We start from the raw sequence: 17,403 nt of genomic DNA on the forward strand, positions 1-17,403 counted from the left end.
AAATCACCCCTGGACAAGGCTAACGTTGTATTGCAGGATTTGAGGTCTCATCAGCGGAAGGATCATAAACATTTTCAGCATATTGATGATTGTACCCGATTACACCTATCTCCAGGTATTTTAAGTGTCTTTTGCACTTCCTCGTTTCATCACCGAAACATATATATATATATATATATATATATATATATATATATATATATATATATATATATATATATATATATATATATATATATATATATATATATATATATATTAGAATTTAATCAAATATTTAATAAATATTGCTTTAAATTGTATTGAGTGATAAAAGAGGAGATGCACTTAAGAAAACAAAAATGCAATGTAGGAGAATAATTGGTGGGTACATATAGTGTTTTATAAGACTCAAATGTTCTGAATGTAAAGGAATAAAATTTACCAGCTTAATGGGCTGAACCATTTAGATAGATATTTTTTTATTTTGTTTCCAAATTTCTGTTGACATATGCACTGTAATGTAGGAAAACAATTTGTATGTCAATTGACAGATTTATAAAACAAAAAATCAACTCAACCAAAAACATAATTTAATGGGAAGACGTAAGTCGGCCCATTTGGTAAGTAGTAATAAACGGTGGTAATGAGAATGAAAAATTAGTATAATTTTAGTTGAAAATCTTTTTGCTACCTTGATGAATATGGTTCTCCAACTCCAATCATCTCATTTTCTTCATAAAATTCATTCCAATGGAAATTTGTAAATAAAAAAACTTATTTGTGATCAAAGTTTCATTACCATGGGAATGAAACAAAATTTTTGATGAAACTTTACGCTATAATTTATTCCCATTATCACCATTTAATACCACTAACCAAACGGGCCTAACAGTTTTAATGTTAAGGACAAGACAAAACAAATAAATAATGGCAACATTATTTGTACTAAATTATGATAATACTGTCAAAAACCTGGTTGATCACATTCATAAATATCATGGTCACTACATCGCAAATCCAAAAATTCTAAGGCATCATTTACCTTTCAAATGAATAACTTCTACACTCAACAGTAAAAGATTTCATTTCCTTCTACCACTGATGGTGTTCTTCCGTGCTTCGTTAAACTAGTCTGAAAGGAAAATAGGTGTCTTACTTTCTTCGCCTCTCTTTTAGCTCTGGATCCCTGAAGAAATTCAAATCCAAATAACAGAAAACAGAGTATAAAAACATTAGGTTGGTTCATACTAGTGAAGCATGATTGGCTAGTTGGTTCATCTTTTGGATTCGCAATTCGCTCAAAATGATTCAAAAATAGCCTAAACCGATTATAATTGTTTTTTTCAATTCGTAATTCGCAAAGCTGATTAGCGAATCATGTTAACACTGGTTCATACAAAATTTCTATACATGTATGAATGAAACATGAGATCGTACCTTTCGATTTGGTCGAGAATGAGAAGTCTTGGACCGGGAGGGATGTTTACGTCTCTAAGGGCACTGAAAAGAGTATCCGAACCATTTAAAACATTAACATCCACGAACGCACACTAAATTGGATATTCGGATATTATAAGTTCTAAGATTGTACAAAGGAATAACAAGAATATATTAAAGTCATCCACGATACAATCACAGGACATGAATATAATCAATCGTATGGTTTTTTCATTTAGAACAAGTGTCACTCTAATTCAGGAAGTTTGGGCAAAAAATTCAGGTTTTCGTATAGAGCAATAAGCTGGGGTGGATCTACGGTTTACAAGATGGGGTTGCGCAATAGAATTTGTGTTTTCAAGAGGTACTTAAAATGAGTTCTAATTTCGTATTAATAAGTAAAACATAAATAGAATGCAACTACATAAATAAAACAATACGAAGGTAAAACTTCACTAACCAATTATTATACTCAAAAAAGGTTATATGATTCTGAATCGTTTGTATTAGGCAACAAAATATTTACTATATATAAATTATAAAAATCATACTCTCTCTTATTCAACTTATGTGTCCCATTTCCTTTTATGGTCAAGTCACCTTAATTGTCCCATTTCTATTTTTGGTATGGGTTTTTGACTTTTATGTCCTTAATAGCTTTATCCTATTTTTAATTATACCCTCCATTACCCATACTAATTTTCCTCCCTTACATTAAAAACCCATAATACCACTCTCTTTCCTACCCTTAGGGTCTCACTTTTGACTCTCCTTAAAATCCGTAAAAAGTCAAATGGGACTCTTAAGGTGAATAAAAAGGAGTAGTTTTTATAGTAAACTCACTATATTAAAAATATGGATCTCTAAAGGTGAATAGGAGGGATTAGTTATGTTATAATATTTTAAAGATAACTTGTAACCCTGTAGGAGTAAGATGTAACTTTCTTCACTAGATGCACTGATTCACAATCTACAACACATTCTTGACTTCTTTTTGACATGGGTTTGCATATGAAACGACATGATACTAGCTAGATCTGCCACTATTGGTTAACCCGAAATGCCATTATTAAGATGGAGGAGACACTAAACGTAATCAAAATTCTATAAGGAGTTAAATATTTGGGGGCAAAGGGAACATAATAATATGCGACAAATTCCCACTAAAGCAGCAGCTAATCAGTGGATTAAGCATACATTTTTGAAAAAAGAATTTGGATCTCTAAGTGGTTCGTATCAGCCTAAATCTTCAGTCATTTCTCCTTTTTTTCACAATTTTATTTCTCATCTCCAGCTACTTATATTTTGATATCCTCTATGGCAAATCTTTGGTGGCCTCATACTAAGATACTCACACTGTCTCATGGGGTTTGCCCCAAGTAGAACTCATGTGCAGATCAAGGAATTGGAGAAAAAGAGGTAAAAAGATATACTTAATGGGAAAGTGGGAAAAATGTGTAGATGAGATGAAAAGATAAATTAAATGTGTGGACGAGAATTAAAAAAAGAGTGAGTCATGACCAATCTAAAAATGGAGCAAAATCTATATGATGGACTAAAAAGGGAAATGGTGCAAACTCCGTGGGACAGAGGGAATATTAACATGAGACGAGTTTCAAAGAGTGCAGATTTCTTAATGACAAAAAGCATCAAGCCATTTTCAAAATCCACATATTTAAATAAGGACTAGCCAAATCACAATGTCACCCTTATTGCTTCAAAATTTTCCAACAATATGAAAACAATATCTACTTTACCCAAAACACGGAAATAGAGTGAGATGTTGAAAAAGTACAGTGCTGAAAAGTGTAACTGCTTTATAACCACAATGAAGAGGCAAGTGTTTCTAACAAGGGAAAGTTCTCTTTGGTTCAATAGAACAGAGCCGAACTGAATCGAATTAAGTACAAAAAAGTTGAAGGGAAGAGGCACACCCCAGATAGAGCACTTGAGGTGAAATGAGAAAGAACAAAAAAATTTACTTAAAAAGACCAATGTTAACCTACTTACTAATTTTCCACAAGAATTTCCATTACACCCAATGTCTTAAATTGGAGACAACTCTTAGAATCGGATTGTAGAATCGAATAATTCCACAATTTTGCAAAGATAAGAAAATGTAATTGCTCATTTACATTGTTTAATAATTTTTATCGTATAATTCTAGTAGTGATTCTACGATTCTATACGATTTTAACGAATCTACTTGCAATTCTAACTGATTCTGATTCTAGTAACGATTTAAATCATTCGTAAAATCGTAAGATTCTACAATATGAATCGCGATTTTAACAACCTTGATTACACCTTAATGTAAACCTAAGGAAATTAAAATAAGATCAAAAGAAAGATATAAAATGATACTTGCCTATCAGTAAGCAGCGGCAATGTACGATCATTTAGCAGGCCTTTCTTAAAGTTCTTTTCATAGCTCTGAAGGCCAAGACTAAACAACATGCTTCTTGTTTTTACATAAAACGGATCAGCCTCTTGTACTTGAGATTTAGAGAACTTTTCTCCCAGCTGCAGTGATTAAATCATCAATTAACAAACCTTGAACACTTCAACATTAAAATAACGGGGGTTAAGGAGGCAGTAGCGAGAAGTTAGAGCTTTAACATCAACTGGTTTAGTATGGCACTTAAACAATATTTTCCTGGCTTGTCCACACATAATGCTGCTATTTATGTCATGTTCTGATGATCAATGCCTGTTTTATTTACTTTAAAATATTAAAATTTTATAAAAATGAGTTTGGGTTGGATGAGTGAAAATCAGTAGGGAAAAAAGTTCAAATAAGTAACAATCACTTTTAATATATAAAAATAATTAAATCTATATAATTAAAAACATAATTAACAATCAGGTTTGATCCACAAAATTTATTAACATGCAGTTTAATCCAGTAGAAAACCAGTAAAATGATTTCAGTTTAGTAAAATCATATAAGGAGAATAAAGCCCAAAAGCTAAAATTCCCAAATGTCATCATAGCCTGATTCATGACCAACACAGATAATGCCATACAGTTAACCAGAAAGAATACAATATCTGCAATGGCAAAGTAATTTACAGAAAACGCATTACAAACCTTGTAAATTCCACCTTGAGCAAGGGCAAAGAAAACTCCAGATGAGATCATATTGGGAATTTGGTTTGGCCCACCCATGCCACTAACCAAAGCAAACATGGATCCAGAACCAAATGCTGCTATCATGCTGCAAAATTGTACATCGCGTGTTTAATTGGAAGGCAAGACACTAAAAGGCAAATGGCACGCAATACCTGAGGTCGGAAACTTTTAAATAAAATCAACAAAATGGTTGATGACCAACAGAGGATTGTACACTGAGACTCCAGCTAATATACAAGATATGATTTCATCAGCAATAACTCCCTAAAATAAAAATGCATGCAATAGTCAATGAAATTCAAGGATTGAGAAATATATCACAATGCAAGAACGGCACGAATTATTTTGGATAAAATTGGACAGAAAGCTCTGAGAATTATGAATGTCGGCAAATATAAAATGAAGCAAGCTTACCTGGACCATACATCCTCTTTCCCTTTGATTCTCTTCAATACACAGGAGATGCCAACATTTACACCTGTCATAACAGCAAAATTGCGAGCTTGAGCAAAAGGACCCCCTGAAAGAGCCTACACACAAAAAAAATTGAATTTAACAAGACTAGGACCCAGTACATTACAAATCTCACTTTATTCTACAACAAAAGTTTTAAAGGCTAAGAACAAAGATTACGGTGGGATCAGTATTCCAGAAATATTCAAAATTAACAACGGAATGTTCCCATTAATATTGCCAATGAAAAGTACTAGTACATCATATTTTAAACGAGAGATAACCTAGAATATAGAAAAAAAAAGCTAGATCTATGAAGAAGTGATAAGGAATTGAGTAGTAGATAAAGACATGAGTTTTGCTCACCATACATATACAAATATCAAATACGCAAGACATTGTCTGTTTGTCATATGTCAAAAAGAAATGTACTTTTCATTATCATTGTTATTTCAACCATTCTCCATCTCCCAAACCAAAAGAAAGAATAAAGCATCATTAGGAGGTGAACAAAAACTTTAGAAAAGATATTGCTCGAGACCTAGAGCGCTTGACTGGAATGAATGGAAAATAAGGGCTTTTGTAAATGATGTCAAGAATCAAGTTTTTTCTAGTGCATGAAACAAACCCTATATTTTGAGATTAAGACTTTCCCATTGTTATTGTATGCTTAGCTTGAAAAAGTGCACCCCAGGCCACTCACTATTTCCCAATCCCAAATCACGTCCTCTTCTCCGGTCCATTTTTTGTCTCCCTTTCCCCTCTCCATCCCTTGTTTCACCTTCCTCTGCCATGCACCTGTTTCATCTTCCTCAGTTGCATAACATTTTCTCTTTCCCTTCCGCTTACCAATCCACGAATCCTGATGAGGGCCTGGCTTATGAACCTGTATAATGTCAATGGAGAAAGTATGCTTTGCCAGGAAAGGAGGCATTGAGAAGGATTACTATAGTCGATACAAGATGGAGAGAGGGGTGATCAAGGTATGGGGCAGTGTGGTCCAGCACAAGTTTCTAGATGAGCTTTAAAAATTTTTTAAATTGAGCTTTTGACTAAAAATGTAGTACTGTACAGGAAAATTTTTTTTGAACTGAAGTTCAACAACAACGTTAATGCCTTAGAGAATTGGAGCTAATAAAGTAAATTGAAGAACATAAAATCAATTAAAAGCCTCACTCAAAATCGCAAAGCAAAGTTCATCCAATCATTTGTATTTGATGAAGTACATCCGGTTCTCTGGAAACAACCCAATATTGGACCCATTTTATCCAATTTTCCAACTTAGTATTCAAACAAAGGATATAATATGTCTCAGGCTCTCGGCCAAACCAGATAAGAATTAGCTTTTACATTGTGTTAAATGCTTCCTCTAGAGCACTTAAAGAGTGTAGCATAAAAAATTCCAAGACCTCTTTGTAAATCCAAAGCACGCCATTGCCTTTCCACTGGTTAGTTTCCTACATAATTTTTGGCATCTATGAGCTCTTACTCAACATCCCTAATTCTAAAGGAGTAACTAGGGAGGCAAAGTAATCTAAATTTTCTAGCAACGACTTTGATACATTAGGTTTTGATAGACTCTGATGATAAGTTGCAAAGTACCTACGAAATAGATCCCTTTTGCTAATATAAACACCCCAAGTGTCCCCATTTTCATGTATTAACTTCAACTGAGTTTATCTTTACACATTACCCATTGTTATTCATTGTTTGTATCGATTTTCACTTAACTGTAGAACTGAGATTATTGAATTATTCAAAAGAAAAGGGCGGCCTCATTCCTCGACCCACAAGAGAAATACCCAAGATATTCCAAAAATTAGACCTTTCAAACTGAACTTATTGCTGTTTATCGGCCAAAATTACAGAAGATACACAGATGCTATCCTAACCAAAACATAGATACAGAAACAACAACAATAACCCACAAGTTCAACCCTGGAAACAATTGCCCACGAATAAAAATATCCCAACTAAAACTGGACCAATATTATGCATCATCTGATCGATCTACAAGAACCCACATATAAATTTTGGTGTAATACGAAAAGATATTCAATACCAAACATATTAAGCTAAAAAGTTCAACCCCTGAAATAAATGCCAGCAAAATATCCTAGGCAAAATTAATATCCATCGATTATAAAGTAAAAGTTCAAGTTGTGAGCCAAATTTACGAAAGAAAACACAATTGAGACACAAAATTACAAATATATGTCGAACAAAACAAATTGTGAAAGTCAGAAAAAGAAAGAGATGGAGAAAAAAGAAATGAACCTGAGCTTGTTGAAGACTAGCCATAGCTTTAGGGTCAAGACCAGGAGCAGGTTGAGGTAACATAGAAGGAGGCATGTCTTGCGTAAGAGTACCCATAAGAGCACCAATAAGAGCACCTTGAGCAGCACCACCAGCAGTAACAACCGCAGCTTCAACAGGAAGAGATTGTTTTGAAAGCCATGTTTTAAGGTGAATTTCCAATTCTTTGAATTTAGATTGAATTTGAACAATTGGGTTTAGTTGAATTAAAGTTTTTGGTGGTTCTGCCACTACTAATTCTTGTTTTCCTGCACCCATGGTTGATTTGAGAGGGTTTAGGGGTTTCTGCCTCTCTGTGAACTTTTGAGTTTTGAGAGGAGAGTGAAAGTACTGAAAGAGATGATAAAGATAGAGCTGTGTCAACTCAATAGATAGATGAACTTGGAATTAGAGCTGCAGAACAAAGTTTTTGCCGAAATTTGGAATAAAATAAGATTATTTAACAACTTAATTTCAAAAATAAGCTTTGAGGAAACTTAATTCTCAAAATAAGCGTCCGTATATCCAAACCTAGCCTTGGAGTAAGTCCCTGTTACTAACAGCGAAAGACCAAAAAAAAATTAAAAGTAATAAGTCGTTGTTATTAACAACGACTTTAAGGTTAACTGATCAACTCTTTAATCTCGTAGGTTGGAATGAGGAAGTAACAGAGAACTGAAAACTTAAAATTCATTAAGTCGCTGCGGCTGCCTCCATCTGTCTCACCCCAAGGCTCTTTTCCATGCCAACAGCGACTTAAAAAAAATAAAAATTTTTTTTTTTTTTAAAGTCGCTGTTAGTAACAGCGACTTACTCCAAGGCTAGGTTTAGATATACGGACGCTTATTTTGGAAATTAAGTTTTCACGAAGCTTATTTTTGGAATTAAGTTGTTAAAACATCTTATTTTATTCAAATTTTCGTTTTTGCCTATCATATGATGCAAGTGGCCAATTCCCTACCCGGGCTAGGACCCAACTCATCATTATTTTCTTTTTTCTTTTTTAATTCTCTAATTGAGCTTGGAGAATTATATTTCCTCCATTTCAAATTAATTGCAATGTTTTGCATTTTCATGAAATTCAATACACTAATTTAATTATTAATATCTCAAATTATATATAATAAAAAATTATAAAAAAATTGAAATTAATAATCGTTACATTGATACGAATCAAACAAGATTTCACTTAACTATATTTTAACTTATAGATTAAAAATTAATCACATATTAAAAGTGATGAATGAATAATGTAAAATCTCTAATGTTGCAAGCAAATTGAAACGAGGATAATATTTCCCAAAATAAGTATTTTCTAGTCTAAGCATGAGATATAGTAATGTTCATTATTACAAATAATGGCCCATTTCTTAAATTGAGTCAAAAAAGTCAGTTCAGCAAACGTCCGCTGATACTAACAGCGGGCCATTAACATCCAAAGTCAACGACAGTCAACCCGAGTCAAAAAAATCAGCCCATCAATCGCCCCATGTTACTAATAGCAGGCATTTGTTGGGGTGACTTTTTTGACACATTTCGGTAATCGCTAGCTATTAGCAATATTGAACATTACCATACCACATGCTTAGACTAAATGACGCTTATTTTTGAAAATAAAATTTTTCTAAGCTTAGTTTGTGAATTTTTTTTTTAGAAAAAGACTTATTTTGTTCAAATATTCACTTCTTGAGCGGTCGCTCTCAAAGATACATCTCTCAGGCCCATCCTAAATAAAGGAAATTGCGGCTCGTTTGATCATTGGTATTAAATGGTGGTACTGAGAATGATTTATAGTGTAAAATTTCATCAAAAGTTCCATGCCATTCCCATGGTGATGAAACTTTAATGGTGATGAAACTTTTATCACAAAAAAGTTTTTTTGTTTATAAATTTTCATTACCACCTAATACCATATCTCCAGTGATAATGCATTGGAATGAATTTTATGGAAAAAGTGAGATAATTGAAGTTGGACAAGCATGCATGGTCATCAAGATAGCCAAGAGATTTTTCAACCAAAATTATATTACTTTTCATTCTCCTTACCTCTGTTTATTATCACCTACCAAACGGGTTGTTAGTGTTCTTTGTCCAAGTGTAATTACTATACATACATGAGACGAATTATGGTGATAAAATACATTTGGTTAATTTAGGTGATCATAGTGTTTTGCAAGAAATCAACTATGATCTACATTTAATATGACTAGTTTACTACTATTATAATCAGGTTTATGAGGTCACACATATAAGTAGTTTATCGGATATTTATTTGCACAAAAAACATAAGATGCTCATTGGATACTTAATTATGAAAAGTTATACATAGATTGATTACATGTTTAATAGTGAATTAAAGAATATTCTTAGTCATCATAATTGTTACCTGAAATGTGAAAACTTACTGTGTGTTTTAATTGGGATTTGAAATAAACTATATTTATCATGATTAATATATGTAAAGGTCTCTTTGGGCGTGATACACTAGTTATGATGATGATGATGATGATGGGTACATGTAACGGTTACATGTGATGAGTATATGAAGAGATGATATATTGTGTATAATCATTCACTTTGTTCATCTTTTACATAAGCTTTTATCATTTCTAATATTCTCAACACACTCATATTTTCACTTAAGATGTAATCAGATTAGAGGTTTTCTAATTCTGCACAAGCATGCGAGGTGATCCGTTCGATACTTGTGAACCAATATTAGAGGAACGATATTTAAAGTTCTACCATCTCTATTTTGGTATATTTCATAGTTGATTATATAATGTGGAATTCAAGCATCAAAGGTATTCTACTTTATTTGATAGTTCATATTATGTTATGCATAAAACACCAACTTAAACAACATAAAATACCAACTCAAATTATTCATATTATGTAGTTGGTATTTTAATATAGTAAAGTTGGTCTTTACTAAAATACCAACTTAAACAGCAAAAACACCAACTTAAAAATGTTAAAATACCAACTTAAATATGTTAAGATATAAACTTCAATAAGTTAAAATACCAACTTCATTAGGTTAACAACTTAATAGGTTAAAATGCTAACTCCATATAGGTTAACCAACTTTAATAGGTTAAAACATCGGATTCTATACGTTAAAATACCAAATCGATATGAGAATGCTTCATTTTTCTCAATTATGTAAATCGAGAATCATAATTGGTTATGAGTGATTTTGTTGTTGGGTTATTGGTTTGTTAGTATGGTGGTGGAAGTTGAAATGGATGTGGATGGTGTAGTTTCAGGACGTTTAGCTTTTATAGAAAAATTTTAGGTAGTTATATATACCTTGGGTTGAAGTTTTTAGTAAACTCGTCAATGGTTTTAATATGTACCGTTTATATTCTCATACACATGGAGACAACTACAAGCACTATGACCAGAAACTCCACAAGTATCATAGTTAGAAAAAGAATTAGAGACGTAGTAGGAGAAAAACATACCCTATATACCCTAGCTATCTGTTGGGTGAGATTAATAATGTGATGCATGAGAGCTTTGATAGTCTCACAATCTCCATTACCTTCCCGTGAAACCTGAATGCTCTCATTGATCCATGAGAAATCATTTTTGGCCAAGGTCTCTAAGAGTCTCAGGAGGTCCTCCATGAGTTTAGAATCCATATCACTGCTACAAGCGACATTTATAGAGTACTTACGCTCATCATATGATCCACCGTAAAAGGACTAGACGTGCAGCCAGTTGGAAATTTGATGATAGGGAAATCTCATTTGGAGGTCTTTACATCTTTCCGGATATTCATAAAACAATTCGAACAGCTGCTGCTTGAAGGTTTATAATTGTGTTTGAATCATGAAGGTCTTCCAAGGAGGATAAAACTTCGCCAAGAATGCATTGGCCAGTTGGTAACATGTTCAATATATAACAATTGGCTCAGATTTAGCCAAGCCTTGACTTTTTCCTTAAGACTGAAGGGAAAAGGCTGTATTCTTACTAACTCCTCAGATAAGTCATTCGATGTTCTTGTATCACATTGCTCTAGAAAATCAGCGATGTGATCATTTAGACTCTCAAAATTGTTTCCACTGAACCTATTCCTTTTTTCATCTAAGGTGAGGTTTCAACTCAAATGTCTGCACCGATATGAGGTTAATGCAAGGTATTGCACTTTGGGTAAGCGAGGGTGGACCTAATTGGCCAAAAAATTGATTATTGGCTATATTTTCTTACACTTCCTCTCGTTGAGCTTTTGTCCTACTTCCTATTTTTAGCTCTCTAGTTCATTCGCAAAAAACAAAGGAAAGCGTAATATTTAGGGAATGGGATAGAAAAAGAAAATAATATAATTAATGAAAAAAATTAAAATTATTATACATTACTATCCTGACAACGGCGCCAAAAGTTTGATGTGTGTTTAAATCTACACCATAAGCGCATGGTGTACGTGTAGCTAATAGATCGGTCTCAAGGAAGCTCGGCTAAATACTTATCATTTAACTATCAAATATACACAATATTAATTGTTATCACAAACTCTCGCTAAATGTATTAAAATAATAAAAAAAATTCATTATAGTTCACTCTAAAACTATGTTACTTCTAGTCAGACTCTCGCTATATCGATTAGGTTATTAAAGTCAAATTAGTTCAGGGTTAATTTAGGTAATTTAATTACTAATCCACTTTTTATAAACACTTTCATAGTAATATTAGTTCATACTATGAATTGAGATTAATATTTTACCTTAGAAAAATACATCTCTATTCATGGAATTTGCTATTAAAATCCTAAATATTGTTACTAAGCATTATTATTACTAGTTGTGGGGTCGCGTGCTTTGCATGCAGTCCCCCCAAGTTAAACTATTAGCTTTGATGACGGTTTGCAAATTCCTAATAAATAGAATCGTTGTAGAAGAATATGTGCAATAGCATATATAAGCTTGTGGAAATAAGAATTTAATCGATTACCAACATTTTTAGTAAACGTTAAAACTAAACATTTAAAAATTGGAAAGCATTACCTTGCAATGTAGGTTATCTGATCTTTTTCTTCTGAATTGCACTGTTGAAGACTACATCCCAATCAACTTGTTGTAAACTCTGATGCCCATCCTAACCAATGTATTTTGACAGCTGCATATATACTAACGTAACAAAGAGACAAACACAAAGACAAAATCCAAGGCAATAGAAATGACAGAACAAGATATAGTGTGGCAAAACATAGCCCACAACAATGACAGAACACAAACAACAACATTTATAGAAAATGAGACAATAATAATAAACAACACAATTCATCCATAGGGATACATTTAGAGAAGGTCTATGAAGTAGCATAAATCTAATGTTTTCAAGAAGCATCCCATGTGAAGAAGTCCTAAGCATCTATGATATGGCAACAAAAGTTTGAATGCATAGCATGTAGCGTGTTCAAAAGTTGTGCACACCATAAAGAACCCAAAAATAATCAATAGTAGAAGATTAGGAGGTGATGTCATCTGGATTAGAACTACATTCCATATGGCGAAAGTCTAAACTACGACACACTTGCAACTCGAGTGGTGGTGTACTTGCTGAAGATGATGAGGCAGCTAAAGATAGATTAGAGTTGGGTGTCAGAGAGGTATCTTGATGAGCAGCAGCAGTTGGGGTAGAAAATAGTAGTGAACTTTCTGACTTCCTAGGTGGTGGAGAATCAAGAACAGCTATATAATTTGGGTTTATAGCCTTTGATGAAATGGTGGTTTGGAGCTGTTCGATTTGCGGCTAGACTTCTTGTGTTAGAAGTGGTTCGCCTAAAATTGATTTTAACACCCATTTGAGGACTCCATTCTTTAATAGTGTAGTTGTGGGGCCTACTTCAATGCAGATTGGTTTATCTTTGAATGAGGTTTCTATCTCTTCATACGAAGTAATCTCTTCTTGTTTATGGAAAAAATATTAATAATTTTGATCATTATTAAACAAAGTGAATGCTCATATTACTTACATAAGTTGTGGGAGAATATAAAGCATAAATTGTTTTCCTAGACAACTTTGCGACGTTGTTATTGAACGCTGTGAGATTGATACAACCTATGCTATCTACAGCATCGAATGTAAAAGTAACCTAAAAAAATGACAAAGGAAATTTTGTATTAGATTAAACACTGGTGTGCAAATGTTGGTGATAAAATAAATAGTAGAGAGACCTAGCATAGAAATAGACTCTTTTTAGTGACACTATTGACAGCTAAAAACTTTATAATTATCAGTGTCTGTTTTCTTATTGCAAGCGTTACATCCCAAAAATTTACGAATATCAACGTACTTGCATATGGGGATAAATGCTGTAATACAATAGCGTTCATCTTGTATTGTATTGTGCGCCTACATAGTGTAAAAGTAGTGTAGTAAGTAAAATGGTTTGGAAATGTAAAGATAAGAATAATAATTACTGGAAAGTATGATGCAATACATTTTTGTTTTTGATAAAATCTATTGTTGTATGGCGTCTTTGATCCAAAGGTGTGCGGGTTTATTGAATCTGTGCCTTTCGTTCATCGAGCAAGTTTCCATGTGTAGAGGCCCTATATAAACCAAAAGTGTTGTTATAATAAGCTGTAAAAAAGCAAAGAACTCTAATATTCTATATATAATGAATATAGGCAAAATACAAGCCAATGGTTGAGTTGAGATGCCTTCTCGCCAGTTGGTGTCACTATGAAGGAGGAGAACCTTGTAGTCGATAAGCCAAAGCCCATTAGTTGTCCAAGAAAGTTGTAAGTACTTTTTTAAAAAAATGTCATTATGCAAAACAAGGGGAGACTATAATTAGAGTTAAGTAAATTTTAACGATTATGTGAAGTCACTTTGAGAGAAGTAAAGCCAATAATAGGATATGATACTGGCTTTTCTTTAAAGAAATCAGCTAAGTCATTCCAAGCTTAGATTATCAAAGGTTGATAGGAGCTGCTTTTGGAAACAAATATCAACAAGACAATGCTATAGATACATGAAATGAATGGGCTTCTAACTCTAATTATGGGTAAAAGAATACATGTGATCTGTAATCAGAATTTCACACACACTATTTTGCTGGGCAAAAGCTCCAGAAACTTTGTGTATGTCTCTAACAAAAAGAACAATTTCGAGAACATGTAAAAAAGTAAGAAAAGATGACTTTATTTATGCACTTGGAAAGAAGAAGTATGAGATCAAACACATGTAAATTAAGGCATATAAGTAAAGTTCAACCGATGCAAGAGTACTGCATATGCAAGCAAGAGTTTAGCGCATCTACCATATCTGTCATAAGGACTTGCAACGCGAGGAATTTTCGATAGCGCATGATAGGTTGGGCCAGAGGTACTCGACGGAGAACCAGTGGGCTGGATGATGGTCCGATTATTGAATGTTATTTGGAATTCGCTAGCTTTTGATTGATACTTTCCATCAACAGCGTGGATTGTTGGATTCGACATCATGTACTCTTGACTTTGCTGGATCAGATCTGCGTACGCTTGTATATATCCTCAAACAACGCCGCTTTCATTAAATTACCCTAACATCAAAAGTTAATTAAAATAAAATATTAGATGCTGAAAAAGATGTATATGTATTTGAAATAGTTGATTAGTGTAGAATTGACCACTACATTTTCATCTTGAAGAAGAAGTCTTTGGTATTTTTTTTTTACCAGGTGACTGAAACGATCGAGATTTTTATATCACTTTGCACTTGATTTTGTGGTTCGCCTGTTTGGTGCTTAGTTCATTGAATTTTACGTACGATTCCTTCATTAATTTGATCAATGCAGCCCATTCTTGTCTCGCTAAAAAAACCATGCTTGTTATTCCAACAGTGTTACCCTATCTAAAACGCCCATAACTCCTCGAGGCCAAATGGCAACGCTTGTCACAAGGTTCACACATATCCTTCTTTATATGATTGGCAGAAAGGCGAAAGTCCGTCACAAGAGATTGAAAACAATGCTTAGCTGCTGCTTCCTCAAAATCTACCAGACTAACAGACATTGAGCCAACTTTAAACTAAGGCATAGTTCCCTTACTTGCTAAAATGATGACGCACGCAACAGTGGGACTATCATTAAGAGTACCATAAAGTGGCTCAAACAAACCCAAAAGCTTAGTTACATCTTTTAAACGATTCTTGTATGAGGTGCAAATGAGCTGCTCGCAGCAACCATTACTTGCTACTCAAACACATAGGTGGCTATTTTAATGTCTATTCAATCACACATAATCACCTAAACTATTAATGGTTGACATAAAGTATACTCAGCATTTCACTTAAACTTTAGACATAACAAGAGTAAGAGTGTAGTCTATATAGCAAACAAAGTTAACTTCAAAACTCATCTATTTTCATTAATAAAACACTTATTCATGTACATTATGACCTATGTTTGGACAACTATCCTTACATGCTATGTTATTAGTAATTACATTATGTTTATCCTAGGATAACTGTTATTCTCCACTTGTGTCTTATTATGCAAATCTTTATGTGCTTGTGTTGCCTTCCTTAAAATTTTCAACTCTCAAATGTCATGAATTAAAGTTCTTCTACACTACTAATTGTGATTGTGGGAAACCTTTTGATCCCATTTGTTCATCTTTGCCTCCATCTAAAGGTGGTCTTACTTGAAGTTTACATAGCACCAACAAACCCTACGGGTATACTAATCCTCGACTTAACCCTAGTAAAAAACAAATTACACTAATTTAATCATGCTCAGCCAAGATAAGACCAATTAGTTAAGCATTGGCCATGTTCATTTAAAGCCAAGGAATAAATACAACAAAGTCAAATAGTAGTGCTGATCATGTTTCCTTGTTCCATTAGCAATGTATATTACTCTTGTTCCATGAATGTGTTCAAAAGATTATTTTATGAAGCACGAAAAGGATGGCCAAGCAAATTAAAAACTAAGGTAAATCAGGAGATGAAGGATCACTATTTACTACACACACACTTCTACTCATCCAATCCCAGGTATAAAATGGCATCATTGATTTCACATAATTGTACGCATATAACAAAAGGAATAGAAATATAGGAAATAGACATCTGGCTACAAATAAATAATTAAAAAAACCGTTAAGTGCTAAATGTTAAATTAGGCTGGACTTATTGTGAACGCCAGCATATTAACGGGGGACACAAGTGCACACACTTCATAAGCTAAGGAGATATATACCATCCCAAAACCATATGGCAATGGGAAGAAGGTCTCTAATAGCTTATAAAGGGTGCACACCATTTTCAATTTATCGATGTGGGATAACTCATCCCAACACCCCCCCTCACATGCGAACCCCCGTCAAGTTCGCATGTGGGAGTAATTAATTAGGGTAGGAACGCCATTCTTTTCGAACCTACCATTTTTAAATTGTTGATCGAACCATCGGCTCGGATACCATGTTAAATTAGGCTGGACTTATTGTGAACGCCAGCATATTAACGGGGGACACAAGTGCACACACTTCATAAGCTAAGGAGATATATACCATCCCAAAACCATATGGCAATGGGAAGAAGGTCTCTAATAGCTTATAAAGCGTGCACACCATTTTCAATTTATCGATGTGGGATAACTCATCCCAACACTAATTGTTTAATTAAATAAAAACTTATAACAAAAAAAAAAGATAAATCTAATCCTCATGAATACATTCATATCATAGTCATTTTAAAATTTAGAAATTTACTCAACATAAATCATAAATACAAGTATAAGATAAATCCACTCAAATATAACAGCACAAATGAATTGAACAATAACAATCACTACAAATAACCATCGAATTCGCGACAACGCATTTCGTCGCCATTTCATACCTAAACGGTCAAAAAGTAGGCCGGGCGATAGGCGGGCGACGGGCTGGCGACGGGATCCGAGGTGGTCGCTATTTCTTTCGTCGCTAATCCCAAAATGGACGCCTTTTCCTCGCCATTTTTTCAGAAAAAGGGGCGACCACTTGGCGACCAGGTACCCGTCGCCACACTGGCGACCAACCTTCTCTTGGCTATTTGGCGACCACCTTTTCGTAGCTGTTTCGTCGCCAGCTGGTTGGCGACCGACCTACTGGTCGCTGGTTGGTCGCTAGT

General features: G+C 33.8%; 1 protein-coding gene across 3 annotated transcripts; it reads right to left on the reverse strand.

Moving 5' to 3' along the window:
• Positions 1 to 346: 346 nt before the first annotated feature.
• LOC130813753 (chloroplastic import inner membrane translocase subunit HP30-2-like) lies at positions 347 to 14,882 on the reverse strand. Of its 3 annotated transcripts, XM_057679798.1 has the most exons (10): positions 14,573 to 14,882; positions 13,748 to 13,859; positions 13,601 to 13,659; positions 12,309 to 13,399; positions 7,282 to 7,650; positions 4,966 to 5,081; positions 4,510 to 4,636; positions 3,788 to 3,942; positions 1,420 to 1,482; positions 347 to 1,168 (listed from the first exon to the last, which is right to left on the reverse strand). In XM_057679798.1, the coding sequence occupies exons 5-10, from the start codon at positions 7,576 to 7,578 to the stop codon at positions 1,135 to 1,137; spliced, it is 792 nt and encodes a 263-aa protein (XP_057535781.1). In that variant the 5' UTR covers positions 7,579 to 7,650; positions 12,309 to 13,399; positions 13,601 to 13,659; positions 13,748 to 13,859; positions 14,573 to 14,882; the 3' UTR covers positions 347 to 1,134. The 3 variants fall into 3 exon arrangements, with proteins under 3 accessions (XP_057535781.1, XP_057535712.1, XP_057535637.1); XM_057679729.1 differs by having other exon boundaries at positions 13,748 to 14,882; XM_057679654.1 differs by lacking the exons at positions 12,309 to 13,399; positions 13,601 to 13,659; positions 13,748 to 13,859; positions 14,573 to 14,882 and having other exon boundaries at positions 348 to 1,168; positions 7,282 to 8,483.
• Between the last annotated feature and the right edge of the window lie 2,521 nt (positions 14,883 to 17,403).

Source organism: Amaranthus tricolor, chromosome 1 (genome assembly GCF_026212465.1).
Source record: "Amaranthus tricolor cultivar Red isolate AtriRed21 chromosome 1, ASM2621246v1, whole genome shotgun sequence".
NCBI classification, from domain to species: domain Eukaryota; kingdom Viridiplantae; phylum Streptophyta; class Magnoliopsida; order Caryophyllales; family Amaranthaceae; genus Amaranthus; species Amaranthus tricolor.